The 17,710-nt window shown below is 49.1% G+C and overlaps 1 protein-coding gene across 1 annotated transcript; it reads right to left on the bottom strand.

The window, feature by feature from the left end:
- Nucleotides 1-2,680: 2,680 nt before the first annotated feature.
- Nucleotides 2,681-5,739, bottom strand: LOC136382426 (15 kDa protein B-like). Its single transcript, XM_066351655.1, has 4 exons — nt 5,392-5,739; nt 4,618-4,719; nt 3,862-3,937; nt 2,681-3,387 (listed from the first exon to the last, which is right to left on the bottom strand). Exons 1-4 carry the CDS (start codon nt 5,722-5,724, stop codon nt 3,245-3,247), a joined length of 654 nt encoding a protein of 217 aa, XP_066207752.1. The 5' UTR covers nt 5,725-5,739; the 3' UTR covers nt 2,681-3,244.
- Between the last annotated feature and the right edge of the window lie 11,971 nt (nt 5,740-17,710).

The raw sequence follows: 17,710 nt of genomic DNA, 5'->3' as shown, positions 1-17,710 counted from the left end.
CTCCTTCCTCTCTGTCTCTCTCTTCCCCTCCTGCAGCCAAGGCTCCATTGGAGCAAAGTTGGCCCGGGCGCTGAGGATGGCTCTATGGCCTCTGCCTCAGGCGCTAGAATGGCTCTGGTTGCAACAGAGCTACACCCCAGATGGGCAGAGCATCGCCCCCTGGTGGGCATGCCGGGTAGATCCCGGTCAGGCGCATGCGGGAGTCTGTCTGGCTGCCTCCCCGTTTCCAGCTTCAGAAAAATACAAAAAAAAAATATATATTGATTTTTTGTTTTTAAGAGAGAGGTGAAAGGAGAAAAAGAGAGAGAAACATTTGACAGCCCTCTAACCAACTGAGCTACCTTCCCAGGGCTCTGGCTTCTTTTTTTTAGAATTTTTCAGTTTTGTCCACATTGTAGAATGTATCAGTAGCTTGTTTCTTTTCTTGTTCCTGAATAGTTTTCGAGCATGTGAATATGCCACATTTTATCTATTTTCTTCCACTAAATAGTGATGGATATTTAGATTGTTTCCAGTTTGGGGCCATTATGAATAATACTGCTATGATATACAAGTCTTTTGGATGTGTTTTCATTCCTCTTTGGTAGACTCCTAGGAATAGAATTGTTGGGTCATTTGATAAGTTTAACTTTTTAAGATAACTGATAGGCCCTGGCCGGTTGGCTCAGTGGTAGTGTCAGCCCAGCATGTGGATGTCCCGGGTTCAATTTCCAGTCTGGGCACAGAGGAGAAGCTCTTCTCTACTCCACCCCCTCCTCCTCTTGCTTCTGTCTCTCTCTCCTCCTCCCCTCCTGCAGCCATGGCTTGATTGGAGTGAGTTGGCCCCGGGCACTGAGGATGGCTCCATGGCCTCTGCCTCAGGCACTAAAAAATGGCTTCAGTTGCAATGGAGCAAGGGCCCCAGATAGGCAGAGCATTGCCCCCTAGTGGCCTTACCGGGTGGATCCCAGTCAGGGTATGTGGAAATCTGTCTCTGCCTCCCCTTCTCTTACTAAAAAAAAAAAAGAGAGAGAGAGAGAGAGAAAACCTGATAAGCTTTTCCATAGTTGCTGTACCATTTTACACCCCTCTCAGCAATGGATGAGGGTTCAAGGTTCTTCACATCATTTCAATTCCTGGAATTCTCTCTCTTTGGTTATAGCCATTCTAGTGAATGTGAAGTGATATCTCACTGTGGTTTAATTCTCATTTCTTTACCAATTAATAATTTTGAGTATCTTTTCATGTCCTGTTAGCCATTTGCATATCTTTGGTGAAATACCTACTCAAATTTGCCCATTTTTAAATTAGATCTTATTAATGAGTTATATGAATTCTTTACATATTCTGGATATAAATCTTTTATCAGGTGTATTATTTGCAAATATTTCTCCCAGCTAATCTTCTCATTTTCTTAATGCTTTCTTTTGAATTGTAGAAGTTTTAAAATTTTGAAGTATAGTTTTATTAGTTCTTTTTTGGATTATGATTTAGTGTCATATCTTAAGAAACTTTTGCCCAAACCAAGGCCATGAGGAAATTCTTCTAGAGGTTTTATAATGTTAGCACTTAAATAGGTGGTGATCCCTTTGGAGTTTAGCTTTTTAAATTCATCTCTTTGGGCATGGATATCTATTTATCTCAGCACATTTGTTGGAAAGACTTCTCTTTCTCCACTGAATTGCTTTGGTGCCTTTGTTGAAATCAGTTAACTATAAATGTAAGTTTATTTCTAGACTCTCAGTTCTGTTCCATTGATCTAATAGGCTTGTCTCTGAGTCAATACCTCACTGATTATATGGTATTGATTTTTCCATCTCCAAAGTAAGTCTTAAAATTGGATAATGTAAGTCCACCAAACTTGGTTCTTTTTCAAAATTCTCTTGACTATTTTAGGTGCACTGCACTCCCATATAACCTTTATGATCAGCTTGCTTATACGGAAGTGCCTTCTGGGGTTTAAATAGATAGTGTGTTGACTTATAGATCAATTTGGGGAGAATTACCATCTTGAAAATAAGAAGTCTTCTAATCCACGAGCATAGAATGTTTATCATTTGTTTAGATCTTCCTTGATTTCTATCAGCAATATTTTGTTATTTTCAGTGTGCAAGGTTTGCACTTCTCTTCTTAAAATGTTCCTAAAGCCTGACCTGTGGCGACGCAGTGGATAAAGTGTCGACCTGGAACACTGAGGTCGCCGGTTCGAAATCCTGAGCTTGCCCAGTCAAGGCACATATGGGAGTTGATGCTTTCTGCTCCTCCCCTCCCTCTCTCCCCCCTCTCTAAAATGAATAAATAAAATCTTTCTTTTTTAATGAAGTTTCTAAAAAAAAAAATGTTCCTAAATATTTTTATGCTGTCATAGATGGGATTGCTCCCTTCCTCTCTGCAGGAGGCAGTCTGATATGTAAGTCTGGGGTTCAGGCAGAGGTTCTGCCTGGAGCTTTGTGATAAAGAATGAGGCATAAAGAAACTTAAGGCAGCTGAAGAGGCTGGGGCAGATCACTCCACCTTCCTGAGCCTCCGATGGCCCCCTCCACCCTCATCCCATATTCCTCTCCATCGTCCCTGTCCTGACCTTCGGACCCACGGGTTCCATGATGCACCGTGGAGTTGCCCCCAGGGCCTGCTTCCTTGGTCTCCTCACCCCAAATTCAGTCAGTCCAGCTCTACACTATTCATTCACTCACTCATGTAATCATTTATTTCAGAAATATTTTATTGAGGCTCTCTGCTGTGGTTCTCACCAGAGGATGGGCTGACCCCCCTTGGAAGTGCTTGCCTATATGAAGGGACATTTATTGTCACAGTGGTGGGGCAGGAACAGGGGTGCTCAGGGCCCTGCACATAAGGTACTGCCCTGGCAGGAGGACCTCATTGAGAAACTCATTCCACAGCCACCAGCAGCTGGCTCTGGAGGCCTCATCTGTGAGCACCCACAGTGCTGTCTCTCTGGGGACACAGCAAGTAATGCCAGCATGTTTTGAGGATCATGAATGCTCTGATGAGGCAAGAACACTTCTGCCTGGGGGAAAGCAGGGAGGCTTCCTGGAGGAGGTGACTTTGGTACTGTGCTTTGAAAGATGAGTAGGATTCACAGACATAGAAGGGGCAGGAATTACAGGCAGATGGAAGCAGGTGTGTAAAAGCAGAGGTGTGCGGATGGGCTCGGACTATGTAGGAAAGGGTTACTGAGGGTAGCAGAGAGTGGGTGGGTGGAAAGAGGTTGTGGTGGGGATGTGGGGTCTCCCCTTCTCCAGCCCTAGAAATTCCTCAGGATACCGGAGATGATGTCATTCTTGGCTTTCTCATACATTTCCCTGACATTGGGTGGCAGCTGGGAGAGGTCAACCTCCGAAGCAGCTGCCACAGCGGATGTAGCAGAATTATTCCTCTGGGCGACCTGCAGAAGTGATGCTGGGTGGTCACTCCCATCTCCCTCACTGATTGTCACACCTCATTTCCTGTCCTGCCCATGGCCCCTCTGTCCAGGCAGCAACATGGGTGATGGTGCTGGCGGTGGTCCCCAGTCAGGCTCTTCCATTCAGAGACCAGTCTGGACAGGCCTGGACTTTGGGACTCACTGGCCAGGACGCTCCACCTCCAGTTTCAGTTTCCCCTAATGTGGGCATTGGGAGGTGGGTCGGTTTCCAAGGAGTATTTTGGGCCCAGAGCAGAGCCAGTGTCCTGCCTGGGAAGGCAAAGTGCCCCTCCCAGCCCTTCCCAGCCCCCACCACCAGCCTCTCCTCCCCTTCCTTCCTGCCAGACAACCTCCCATCCTCAAGATCCCGCCTGACCACTTTCATTCACTGAGGACAGCCACATCGGCCCCATTCTCCAGATGAGGAAACTGAGGCCCAAGGCAATGGCTTACCTTGTTGTTTGAGATGCAGCTGAGTCCCTGGGCGCCGGCACTATCTGACGTGGAGAAGCTGGTGGTACAGGTTCGCTCCTCCTGCGGGGCAGTGATCACAGCGGCTGGAAGCGCTTTGCTGAATGTGCCTACCCCACAACCCACCCAGCATGTCCCTCGTCCTCCCAAACCGGAGCTGCAAGCTGAGGACTACCCCAGGGCCAGGGAAAGGCCACCACTGGGAAGAACCCAAGAGGACTAGATGCTCATCCATCATCAAGGTAAGGATGTTCTTGTTAGTTACTCAGTGGGAATGACCATCCTCGAATTAACATGCCTGAAGGGAGTCCATTTGTTTAAAATTTGTGGGTACATAAAAAAAGACACAGAGGAGGACACACCCATGGCTGTTGGCAGTCCCCAAGTAGTGGGATTGCGGGACATTTTTACCTTATTTTATTTTGCTTCTCCACAATTTGTTCATTTGCCATCATAAAATGTGGTTTTTTTCTAATTTTATAAAAGCGGTCATCTTAGTTGCATGATGGTCCCGCTTTGCTCTTTTTCATTTTAGTAAGTTTTAGCATGTGTTGCTTTTATAATAAGGATTGAGAATAATTTATAGGAGGAGAAAGCAATAAGGGAAAAACCGGTTTTTAAAAAGGCTTCTACAGTGAAACTTCACATGGCCAGGTGAGGTGGGTGGAGGTGAAGGAATGCACAGCCCCACCCTTGAGGCAGAGAGAGGATAGGACATCCTGTCCCTGGGCAGAGAGACTCACCCCACCCCTCCTGAAGGCACACGGTCGGGTCTGTCTCCTCCGCTGTCCTGCAAGGCACACTGTCTCTTTAATTCTGAACTGGAGCCGCTTGGTGTTGGGATCCTACAGAAGAAGCAAGTGAAAACTCCTGACCATCTCCCTTTTACAGAGGGGGGAGCAAAGGCACAGGGAGGCCGCAGTTACAAGCTGGGAGGGGCTGAGCCGAGGTCTGCACTTGCCACCAAAACCAGGGGCTTCCTAAGTGGCCTCAGCAGAGATATAAGGTGTGTGGAGCTTTCGGAAACTAAAGATACCACATCATAGCTGTCGATCTTGAGGGGTCATTTCCTGTCTTTGCCCCTCAATTTCCTCTTCTGTGAAATATGAATAAGGATACCAGCCTTGCACGCTCAGCTACCGGAAGAGAGGTGATGGGGAGGAAAGGGGACACTGGACGCCCCTGGGGAGGCTCTGGGGAGGCCAATCCCTTTCCTGTCTGTCCTTGGAGACAGCTCTGTAGATTCCTTCACGCCCAGGGCCTGGATGCAGGCTAGATTCCCAGACTCCACATTTCACGCCTGGGTAAAGGCCCAAGTCTCCCAGCTAGCCAGCTGTCCGGCCAGAGATTACGGTCCTTTCTTACCTTCCTGTGGCAAAGAACTGGGAGAAACATTGTAATAATAGCAAGAAAAGCTAATGTCAGTCAAGCCAGGCATTCTTACCTGCCTGCTGTCCTCACAGGTTGCTAAAGGATAGATGCTACAGCTTCCCTGGCCTGGGCCCGTGGACACTCACCGGACTCGGCAGTGGCATGACCTCCACCAGGCGGAACAGGGGTTGTCCTTGTGATTGCCCGTCGTTGATAGTCTCCAAGACCTGGACGGCAATCTGCCTGTGGCTCTGCTGGCTTTGGGCCACAGAGGCCATTGCTGCCAAGCCTGCCACCAGCACGAGTACCCTCCAGGCCCCTGCCATTGTTCCTTCTCTGATCCACTGCCCCTTGCTGTCCCTTTTAGGTGCTTCTCGGGCTGCCTTGCCCAAGGACTTCTGGTGACACACAGGGCTGGTGCCTTCCTGAAAGGGGCCTTTGACAGACATCCGCTGTTGGCCAATGTTTCGAAATACCATTGGCTAAGTATTGGGCAAATGAGTTTGTAAAATGTGATTTTTCAAGTCTGCTTACTTTTATTGTTACAAAATGTCACTGGGCAAGCGCCAGGCAGGTAATATATGTCTGTGAAATTGCAAATTACCTTCCTGCTTGGGAAGGGCCATTGCCTTGCTGATGTGTGCTGGAGGAGAGATTTTCACGCCAGGAAGTTTTGAAAAGAGCAGAGAAGAAGCCAGTTTTGCAGAGAGAAAGCCTTGATGGCAGAGAAGAGAAGATGTGCAGGTAGGGAACCAGAGCTGAGGGACTTTGTGAGCTCTGTTGAGACTGGTGAGGCCTTTGAAAGATTTCATTTTTATTGATTTTAGAGAGAGGAGAGTGAGAGAGAGAAAGAGAAAGGCAAAGAGGAGTAACAGGAAGCATTGACTTTTTGTTGCTTCTAGTATGCACCTTGAACGGGCAAGCCCAGGGCTTCGAACTGGTGACCTCAGCATTCCAAGTCAATGTTCTATCCACTGCGCCATCATAGGTCAGGCTAGGTATCTTTATGTATTAAAACTGTGGCCTGGCCCTGGCTGGTTGGCTCAGTGGTAGAGCGTCGGCCTGGCGTGCAGAAGTCCCGGGTTCAATTCCCGGCCAGGGCACACAGGAGAAGTGCCCATCTGCTTCTCCACCCCTCCCCCTCTTCTTCCTCTCTGTCTCTCTCTTCCCCTCCCGCAGCCAAGGCTCCATTGGAGCAAAAGATGGCCCGGGCGCTGGGGATAGCTCCTTGGTCTCTTCCGCAGGTGCTAGAGTGGCTCTGGCCACGACAGAGCGACGCCCCAGATGGGCAGAGAATCGCCCCCTGGTGGGCTTGCCGGGTGGATCCTGGTCGGGCGCATGCGGGAGTCTGTCTGACTGCCTCCCCGTTTCCAGCTTCGGAAAAATACAAAAACAAAACAAAACAAAACAAAAAAAAACCGTGGCCTAATATTTTCTTTATTTTTAAACTGGTTTTATTCCTGATTAATATAGCCAGGGGGAACAATTGCTTAAGATACTTTTTGTTCAGAGAACTAATTTCAAAATGCTTAAACAGGAAACTTGTCCTTTTAAATGAGTCGAGGCCTTTGATTCTAGGAGGAACTGGAGAAGAGTCTCCTGGTTGTGGAACCGGAAAATGTGTCAGTAGCTTTGGGAGCTCTGAATGAAGAGGGAAGTGTTTCCCTGTGTGTTTGTTTGCTCATCGGCCAGTGTAAGATTTTAATAAAAAGAATGGCCCACCATTTTTTGGCTCCACTGTTTCTTTACTGTCTGCCCAAATTTAATGTGAACCTGCATGTGAATGGCCATGATGGTGGCGGCCTGTGGCCTTACACTAAAAAACAAGTAGGTTTGGGCCACAGGTCAGGGTCTAGGAGTGAGGTGAGAGCCCTGAACTTGGGGGCGGGAGACTTGTGTGATATTGAACAAGTCCCTTCACTCTGGGTCTCAGTGTCCCCACCTGTGCTACGAGGAAGCTGCCTCCAGCTTTGACACTCCAGAATTTCGTGCTGTCTCTGCCTGGCTGGTCTGGTTTGATCGCAAACAGCCTTCCAGATTATGAATTCTGTATATGACAGTTCCTCAACCGAAGGCACAAAGGGATGACCCAATCTGAAGCTGTACCCAGGTTGACATCCACAATGTTACATACGTTCTTTTAAATTTATTTATTGATTTTAGAGAGAGAGGAAGGGAAAGAGAGAGAAAGACAAATATCGATCTGTTTCTATATGTGTCCTGACCACCCCAGCCAACTGAGCTATCCAGCCAGGGCAATGGTACATTCATTTAAAAAAATTGGCATCAACCTTTAAAAATCTTGGTTCCTGACTTTGAAAAAAAAAATAAAATCATACGATCTGACAATCCATGGCTCATGGTCCCTCATGGCTGTGAAGGCAACACCCTCTCTGGAGAGACCCTCACTCTCCACCTTGTCTTGGCCACTCCCTGCAGACAAGGCTGTCCCGGAGAGGACTTGTAAGGATTCCTAGCTGTTGGGATAGTCCGCCCCAGCAGCAGCCTAGAAGGGGATCAGCAAGAGCCTCACCATCTTCCAAGGGCTCCCATTTTCCCTTGGCTCCATCATTCCCGAGGCTCTGCCTGTTAACTTCCCAACCTGCCCTTGGTTGTGGGGCTTCTCCTGAACAAGACTCAGAAACGGGGAAGGAGAGCAACTACTGGGTGTTCCCATGACAGCCCCCCGGTGGGGAAACCAAGGCACAGAGCAGCTCATGATACTTCCTCCTAAGGGTAGAGCTGGGAAGGTCAGAGCCAAAGGGTGCAGGAGGAGCAGAGCGTGGAGCTGTCCTCCACGGGCCCCACTCGTCCTCGGACACCCCAGTCTCTGCAGGCATGCTGTATAATGGCGAGAAGTTAGAAGCAACCCCAGTATGCGTCTAGAGGGGGTCGTTTAGTGTAATTGGGGCGTGTCTATTCACGGAATACTGCTACTGCTTATTGGAGTACGGACCCATTTATTGGTGGGTGACCGTGTTCATCATAGGTTCTCAGCTGAAGAATGCGATTCTGCTGCAGCTGGTCCTGGGTCTATCGTAGGTCCACAAGGAGTGTGAATACGGAAAGATGGACACACGCTGTGCAGTTCTCTGCAGCAGTTAAGCAACGGTTCTCAACTGGGGGGGATTTTGTAAAATTCATTGTTTTAAAGAGTACAATTCGGAACATTTTCAACACCCCCAAAAGAAACCTTGTGCCCATTAGCAGTCACGCCCCCTGTCCCCCCTCTCCTCAGCCCCTAGCGACCACGAATCTACTTTCTGTCTTTATAGATTTGCCTATCCTTGGTATTTCATACAAATGGAATTGTATGCTATGTGTCATTTTGTGCCTGACTCATTCACTTAGCATGTTTTCAAGGTTCATCCATGTTGTGGCATGGATTGGTACCTCATTCTTTTTTTTTTTTTTCCCTGAAGCTGGAAACAGGGAGAGACAGTCAGACAGACTCCCGCATGCGCCCGACTGGGATCCACCCGGCACGCCCACCAGGGGCGACCAGAGCCACTCTAGCGCCTGGGGCAGAGGCCAAGGAGCCATCCCCAGTGCCCGGGCCATCTTTGCTCCAATGGAGCCTTGGCTGCGGGAGGGGAAGAGAGAGACAGAGAGGAAGGAGGGGGGGGATGGAGAAGCAAATGGGCGCTTCTCCTATGTGCCCTGGCCGGGAATCGAACCTGGGTCCCCCGCACGCCAGGCCAACGCTCTACCGCTGAGCCAACCGGCCAGGGCACCTCATTCTTTTTTATGGCTGAATTATATTCCATTGTATGGAGATACTATATTTTGTTTATCCATTCATCAGTTGATAGACAAAAATAAGTACATTTTTGCTATTATGAATAATGCCACTATGACTATTCACATACAAGTTTTTGTGTGAGCATATGTTTTCAGTTTTGTTTTTTTGTTTTTTTTTATTATTATTAATCTTTAGAGAGGAGAGAGAGTGAGAGAGAGAGAAGGGGAAGGGAGGAGCAGGAAGCATCAACTCCCATATGTGCCTTGACCAGGCAAGCCCAGGGTTTTGAACCGGCGACCTCAGCGTTCTAGGTCAACGCTTTATCCACTGCACCACCACAGGCCAGGCTGTTTTCAGTTTTTTTGAAGAGATAGATAGATAGATAGATAGATGGAATTTCTAGGTTGTGTGTTAACTCTATGTTTACATTTTTGAGGAATTACCAAACTGTTTTCCAAAGAGCCTGTACCATTTTTTATATTCACCAGCTATCTGTGAGGGTTTCACTATCTTTACATCCTTGCCATCACTTGCTTTGTCTATCTTTTTTATTACTCCCATCTGGCGGGTATGAAGTGCTATTCCATTGTGGTGTTGATTTGCATTTCTCTAATGACTAATAATGTTGAGTATCTTTTTTTATTTTTTTTATTTTTTTTATTTTTCCGAAACTGGAAACAGGGAGGCAGTCAGACAGACTCCCGCATGCGCCCGACCGGGATCCACCCGGTATGCCCACCAGGGGGTGATACTCTGCCCCTCTTGTGGCATCGCTCTGCCGCAATCAGAGCTATTCTAGCGCCTGAGGCAGAGGCCACAGAGCCATCCTCAGCGCCCGGGCAAACTTTGCTCCAGTGGAACCTTGGCTGCAGGAGGGGAAGAAAGACAGAGAGGAAGGAGAGGGGGAGGGGAGGAGAAGCAGATGGGCGCTTCTCCTGTGTGCCCTGGCCGGGAATCGAACCTGGGACTCCTGCACACCAGGCTGACGCCCTACTACTGAGCCAACCGGCCAGGGCCTGAGTATCTTTTTTTTGTGTGCTTATAGTCCATTTGTAAATCTTTGAAGAAATCTGTAGTCAGGTGTTTTGTGCATTTTTAAATTGGGTTATTTAGCCCTGGCCGGTTGGCTCAGTTGTAGAGCATCAGCCTGGTGTGTAAGAGTCCCGGGTTCGATTCCCGGCCAGGGCACACAGGAGAAGCGCCCATCTGCTTCTCCACCCCTCCCCCTCTCCTTCTTCTCTGTCTCTTTCTTCCCCTCCTACAGCCAAGGCTCCATTGGAGCAAAGTCGGCCTGGGCGCTGAGGATGGCTCCGTGGCCTCTGCCTCAGGCGCTAGAGTGGCCCTGGTTGCAACAGAGCAATGCCCCAGATGGGCAGAGCATCACCCCCTGGTAGGCATACTGGGTGGATCCCGGTTGGGCGCATGCGGGAGTCTGTCTGACTGCCTCCCCGTTTCCAACTTCAGAAAAGTACAAAAATAAATAAATAAAAATAAATTGAGTTATTTGTCCTTGTATTGTTGAACTGTCCACATCTCTTTTAATATTAAAATGTTTCAAATTTCCATGGGGGCGTGGGAGCCTCCACTGAAACCAAGGCTTTAGATGCTGTAGAATGTCTGCTTGGGGACTTTGCAGATCCCTCTTCCATGGCTCCTCAGCAGGTTCAGCTCAGATTGTCCTCAGCAGTGACAGCGGAGCAAAAGGAGGCCTGGAAAAGTTAGGAAACTTGTCCCAGTTACACCACTGAGTCCTTTGTATAATGATGAGAAACTGGGAGGCTTTCCCTGGAGAAGAGTAACAAGGAGACCTTGACTCTCTGCTCTGCTTCTGACAGGCTACCCTGAACAAGAGATCTGGATTGTTCCTATGGCCTCATGATGGAGCCAGGACCAAGGATAGGACTCCTAAGAGGAGACATGTCAACAAGAAAGGCCTCTTGACAACAGGTGGAGTCCAGCATGGCAGAGGTGGCCTGGGAGACATTGAACTGAGTCTGGACAACCACTGAGCAGGGAAGTTGGAGACTAGGGGCCACTGCATGCCTGGTCTCGCCAGCATTCATTTTCTCTACCCCTCCTCCTATCCGATCAGGCCCAATTTCCCTTTGAGGATCTGGGAGAGGATCCCTTGACTTAGTCTAAGTCAGCCAGTGACTTCCATCTCCACACCACCATTGCTGATTGGTTCAGGGTGTGCATGTGATTAAGCTGGTCCACTTAGAATACATCTCAGAACTTTTGGTGGGAATGCCAGGCACTTTTTTCTTCTCCTGGAAATAACCAAGAAAATGTGACCAGATGCAACAAAGAAATATTGGGATGCAAGGCAGGCCCCTTAGGTTACCACAGAAGGCAGAGAGGAGAGAGAGAGAGAGATATCCTTATGACATCATTGAGCTGCTGGGTCACACTTTGCATGAAGGTGGAGGGCATCTGGACATTATAGTTTAAGCGAGTTTGAGTGGACTTTACTTGCAACATGACATTGCTACCAATGTAGGACTTAGGTACCCAATGGAAAGAGGTAGGGACAGACCATGTAGCCTTTATGATCCCATCAAACCATAAGACTCTATGACACATCCAAAGTTTGATGTTGAAAGGGAGTATTCAGGCCTGAAAACTTAGGTGTGGGGCACTGAAGTTGAAAAAAGTGAGGTGTTCCTTTTTTTCTTTGACAGAGAGAGAGAGAGAGAGGCATCAACTCATTGTTCCACTTAGTTGTGCACCGATTGATTGCTTCTCATACATGCCCTGAGGCTTGAACTAGTGACCTTGGGGTTGAGCTGGTGCCCTTGGGATCGAGCCTGTGATTCCAGGATGGAACCAGTGACTTCGGTGCTCCGGGACGATGCTCTATCCACTGTGCCACTGGCCAGGGCAAGGTGGGTTTTGTTGACAGTTAAGACTTTACAGAGTACAAGTTCAAAAGGTCAAGCTCTATTATAATTTTTTTTAATTTTTTTTCTTTTCTTTTCTTTTTTATTAATTTTTAGAGAGGAGAGAGAGAAAGAGAGAGAGAGAGAGAGAGAGAGAAGGGGGAGGAGCAGGAAGCATTAACTCCCATATGTGCCTTGACCAGGCAAGCCCAGGGTTTTGAACCAGCGACCTCAGCGTTCCAGGTCGATGCTTTATCCACTGCGCCACCACAGGTCAGGCTACTCAAGCTCTATTATAGCTCTACAAAAATCCTTCAATAACTTGTGCCACCTGACCAGGCGGTGGCGCAGTGGATAGAGCGTCGGACTGGGATATGGAGGACCCAGGTTCAAGACCCCGAAGTAGCCAGCTTGAGCACGGGCTCATCTGGTTTGAGCAAAGCTCACCAGCTTGGACCCAAGGTCGCTGGCTCGAGCAAGGGGTTACTTGGTCTGCTGAAGGCCCGTGGTCAAGGGACATATGAGAAGGCAATCAATGAACAACTAAGGTGTTGCAACGAAACACTAATGATTGATGCTTCTCATCTCTCTCCATTCCTGTCTGTCCCTGTCTGTCCCTCTCTCTGACTCTCTGTCTCTGTAAAAACAAACAAACAAAAAAACTTGTGCCTCAGGGTACAACTGTGGAAGCTCTGCCTCAGCTTCAGAATCCCATAGACCTGAGTTCAAATCCTACCTCTGCCACTTTCCCAACAGTTTTGAATCAGTCTCCCTGGGATAGGATTCAGTGCCTTACCTGCAAAGCAAGACATAGCAACTCTCACCTTGTCACAGTGGGGAGAGGATTAAAGGTAATGTGGGTGGATGACCTGGGCCAACACATGAGGCAGAGGAAGCCTCAGGTGTGGTGGCTTTTAGGGCAGTGAGGCTCCGGATGTACCTGAGACTGTCAGCAGCACTGAGCTCTGAACCCCTGCAGGCTCTGAGTAGGAGATAGCTGTTAAGCTAATTTTTCAGATGAGGATGTTTAGTCACTAGGAGGTTAGGAACGGGGCCAAGACACAGAGCTGGAAAGTGGAGGTTCTGGGAGGTGCTAGGCTACCAGTCAAGGGCAGTGGCAACCAGCATGCCACTCTGCCCTCAGTGGGGGGTCTGTGGGTCTTGTCCCCATCTGCTGGAGCTGAACTGCAGAGAGCAAGGGTAGGATTCCTGGTGTTCGGCAAGAGGTTTCTCCAAGACCCTCCCTGTAGGCAATTTGACCCTGGGCCTGAGGTTGGGGCTGGGGGTGGGTGAGGCCCTGGAGGGTGGCTGGAGGAACCAGGGAGCAGGAAGTGGACATCAGGGAAAAGGCCCCCAACCCGCAGGAGGCAAGAGGTCCCCTTCAGGTGAGCGGCTTCACGCCACAATGCTTTACTCAGCCAGCAGCACAGGCTGCTGTCTGCAGCTCCTTCTGAATGTCCCCATAGCTTCCGTGCCTCTTTGAGAAGAAGGTTGAAGCAAAAAGCTTTCACAAGGGCCAGAAGACTATGAAGAAAGAAGCCCGGTGTGCCCTTGGGCAAGCCTCTGCCTTTCTTGGGCCTCAGCTTACCTCTTGCTCCAATGGGGTGGTCAGGAGGAAGGCAGAGATTACAGGACCCTTAGCCCTTGCCTAAGTGGGGTAGAGAAAGTGGTTGTGACCCCAATGATCCGATGGGGACCCAGACCTAATGTTCCAGAACCAGCAATGTGGACACAAGTTGCCACAGGACCCACAGACACAGAAATGGTGTTTAGCAAGGCCCTGGCATCTGAGTCCCACAGTTGACCTCACCCCTCACACAGCAGGTTTGGCACTTCCCTGGGGGGGCTACCAGTCTCCAGGCTCTCACTGCAAAGTCCAGGAGATCTCAAAGTTCTGCCATGTTTGGCTGTGCTACTGCTCACTGCCCAGAACCAGGCAATCCGAAGGCCCCACCTACCCCGGAAGGTCCTCCCTTTCCGCAGCCTGTACCAGGCAGTTTGTCCTAGGTAGGGGAGGGAGACATCCTCCGGTGCCTCCTTTCCATTCACAGTCACTGGTACAGGAGTGCCTCTCATCCAGAAATTAAACCTGGTCCTGAACAACAACAACAACAACAAAAAACACCACAATTTAAAATCTGCTCGGCCAGGCTTTTCGTGTAGCCAATGGTGCCCAGGCTGTAGTCTTGGCGCCATCTACTGGCTAAGTGGCATCTGAGAGCTGGGGGGCGCTCCGGTTTTGTGGACGGGCCTCAGAGGCCCCTGGCCTTGCGTATATATTTGTGAACCTGTCGTGCCGGAGCCTTTACTATGGCGAAAGTAGCCAATGCTCCCAGGGTTCTTGGAGGGCCTGGGACGCTCTGGAGGGAAGAAGAGCGCTGTATCCCTGAGCAGCTTCGTCTTGGCTGTTCCCATGGGAGCCTCCTTCTGGGCCAATGGGAAGGGGGCTGTCTCAGAGTCCCGCCCTAAGCTGCAGGTGCCCGGATGGTGGCTGGGCCGGAAGGGATACAATGGGGACCCTTTTGCCCTGGCTTCCAGTCTGCCAGGTGAGACCAGGAGAGCTTCCTCCCCTCTTTCCCTTTCTTCTCCCCCTCTCCCTTCCTCTGCCACACCAGACCTCTGACCCTCCCTCAGCGCCCACATGTGCTTTTGGCGGCCTCTTTGCCTCTCCATGTCTCAGTTTCCCCACTTGAAATACAATGATTCTGGGTTGTCCTCCAAGGAAAGTGGCATCAGAGGAGGGCTCCAAGGTTCCCGTTTCTTCCTGGATACACCTCTTGGTGCTTGTTGGCAGTCTTTCCAGGTATACAGACACCCAGCAGTGGAACTGTGCCCAGCAGTAGGGCACAAGGGACATGTAAGCATCAACCTGACAAGATAATGCCAAACTGTTTTCCAGAGTGAAGGCAGCAATTACAGCCCTATCTGCAGTGAATGTAACAGGGCTCTGCCTCCTCACCATCAACTGTCTTTGTCTGATGTGTACTCATTCATCTGATGAGCATAAAGCTGACTTCGTTATGCACTTCGGGACCACACTCCAACCAACCAATTTCCTTTAAGTTCTGAAAAACATTCTTTTTTGGGGAGGCAGGGACAGACAGGAAGGGAGACAGATAAAAAGCCTCAACTCATAGTTGCGGCACCTCAGTTGCTCATCGATCGCTTTCTCATATGTGCCTTGACTAGGGCATGTTACTTGACTCCAGCCGAGCCAACGACCCCTTGCTCAAGCCAGCAACCTTGGGCTCAAGCCAGCGACTATGGGGTCATGTCAAGCTGGTGAGCCCACACTCAAGCCAGATGAGGCCGCCCTCAAGCTAGAGACCTCTGGGTTTCGAGCCTAGATCATCAGCGTCCCAGGCTGATACTCTATCCACTGCACCACAGCCTGGTCAGGCTAAAAACTTTTTTTAAATTAATTTTTAGAAAGAGAGAGAAAAGGAGAGGGGAACATTGACTTGTTGTTCCACTTACTTATGTCATCATTGCTTGATTCTTGTATGTGCCCTGACCAGAGATCAAACCCACAACCTCAGCATGTCAGGATGACACTTGACCTGGCTGTGGCTCTTTTAACTTTTTATTTTGACCTAATTTCATCAACTTGTAGTAGTTGCTTCCTGTATGTGCCTTGACCAGGCAAACCCAGGGTTTCGAACTGGTGACCTCAGCATTGCAGGTCAATGCTTTATCCACTGAACCACCACAGGTCAGGCCAGATTCCCCAAATGTTAACATTTTACCATATTTTCACCCTCCTCTCTCTCTCTCTATAGATCTATAAATACACACACACACACACACACACATATATATACTTATATAATATTCACTCCACCTCAGCCACTCTGGCTTCCTTGATTTCTTCAGGCTGGCCGGCAGCCTTGGCTCAGGGCCTTTGCATTTGCTATTCTCTTTCTAGAATGCTCTTCCCCTCACTATGACCTTGGTTGCTCCTTCACTTCCTTCAGATCTCTGCTTAAATACTATCTTCTCAATAAGTCTTCCATGATCAGTCAGTATAAAAGATATGAAATTGCAAATGTTCCTTTCCTCATGTTCCCACCCTTCTTTCCTCAGCAGTTACGCCATCTAATTTACCATACATTCTTTATTGTGCTAACGTCTGTCTCCCATCATTAACTGTGACCTCATGAGGGCAGAGATCTTTGCCTGTTTTATCCAGCAGCGCCTAGAACAGAGCAGAGGGCAAAACTGAATAGATATTTGGTGAATAAATGGACTGGGAAGGAGAAGACCCAGGCTCAACCTGCCTCTTCCATTCACTTGCTGAGAGACCTGAGTGGTCCACACCCTAGCCCAGTCTTCAGTTCCCACACTGGTAAAATGGGGAAGATGGCTGTGTGTCTCTGAGGCCCTTCTGGCTCTGTTAAGCGTGACCGGTTTTGAAAAAGAGGCGGACTGACGTGGCTGAATGGGTGTTTGCTGCCCCCTTGTGATGAGGCCTACACTTCCCCAAGTACTAGCTAGTCTTATGCTTCCCCAAAGTCCCAACTCTGCCTGTTTCTGAGTAAATATGTGCATTAGGAGGGCACCTCTTACCCCAGACTCCTTTCCGCTGTGTCCATCTCCACCCATTGTACCCCTCCCCTCCGTACAGGGTTTCTTGGTCTTTGATGCCTCTCATACCAATTGCCCTCCATATCACTGTGACTGTGTTATGGGCTGAATTGTGCCCCCCCCCCAATTCTATGTAGAAATCTTAATCCCCAGTACCTCAGAATGTGACTTGATTTGGAGAAAGACTTTTCTTTTCTTTTTTCTTTTTTTGTATTTTTCTGAAGTTGGAAACGGGGAGGCAGTCAGAAAGACTCCCGCATGCGCCCGACCGGGATCCAACCAGCATGCACACCAGGGGGCGATGCTCTGCCCATCTTGGGGCGTTGCTCTGCTGCAATCAGAGCCATTCTAGCGCCTGAGGCAAAGTCCACAGAGCCATCCTCAGTGCCTGGGCAAACTTTGCTCCAATGGAGCCTTGGCTGCGGGAGGGGAAGAGAGAGACAGAGAGGAAGGAGAAGGGGAGGGGTGGAGAAGCAGATGGGCGCTTCTCCTATGTGCCTGGGAATTGAACCCGGGACTCCTACACGCCAGGCCGATGCTCTACCACTGAGCCAACTGGCCAGGGCTTTTTTTTTTTAAACAGAGACAGAGAGAGAGTCAGAGAGAGGGACATATAGGGACAGACAGGCAGGAACAAAGAGAGATGAGAAGCATCAATCATCAGTTATTTGTTGTGACATCTTAGTTCCGGGGTCCCCAAACTTTTTACACAGGGGGCCAGTTCACTGTCTCTCAGACCATTGGAGAGCCGGACTATAAAAAAAAACTATTTTATATGAACAAATCCCTATGCACACTACACATATCTTATTTTAAAGTAAAAAAACAAAACAGGAACAAATACAATATTTAAAATAAAGAACAAGTAAATTTAAATCAACAAACTGACCAGTATTTCAATGGGAACTATGGGCCTGCTTTTGGCTAATGAGATGGTCAATGTGCTCCTCTCACTGACCACCAATGAAAGAGGTGCCCCTTCCGGAAGTGCGGTGGGGCCGGATAAATGGCCTCAGGGGGCTGCATGCGGCCCGCAGGCCGTAGTTGGGGACCCCTGCCTTAGTTGTTCATTGATTGCTTTCTCATATGTGCCTTGACCGTGAGCCTTCAGCAGACCAAGTAACCCCTTGCTCAAGCCAGCTTGGACTGGTGAGCTTTTGCTCAAACCAGATGAGCCTGTGCTCAAGCTGGCGACCTCAGGGTCTCGAACCTGGGTCCTCCACATCCCAGTCCGACGCTCTTTCCACTGCGCCACCACCC

Source organism: Saccopteryx leptura, chromosome 10, assembly GCF_036850995.1.
Source record: "Saccopteryx leptura isolate mSacLep1 chromosome 10, mSacLep1_pri_phased_curated, whole genome shotgun sequence".
Classification (NCBI taxonomy): Eukaryota; Metazoa; Chordata; class Mammalia; order Chiroptera; family Emballonuridae; genus Saccopteryx; species Saccopteryx leptura.
This window is presented reverse-complemented; position numbering and strand designations above follow the sequence as displayed.

What these genes read in the sequence shown, in the direction of transcription:
- LOC136382426 (XM_066351655.1), bottom strand. Translation starts at nt 5,724, where the DNA reads ATGGTATTTCGAAACATTGGCCAACAGCGGATGTCTGTCAAAGGCCCC. An exon ending in TCATGCCACTGCCGAGTCCG is followed by an intron (nt 4,720 to 5,391) that starts GTGAGTGTCCAC and finishes CTTCTTCTGTAG; the next exon opens with GATCCCAACACCAAGCGGCT. An exon ending in ACTCAGCTGCATCTCAAACA is followed by an intron (nt 3,388 to 3,861) that starts ACAAGGTAAGCC and finishes CATCACTTCTGC; the next exon opens with AGGTCGCCCAGAGGAATAAT.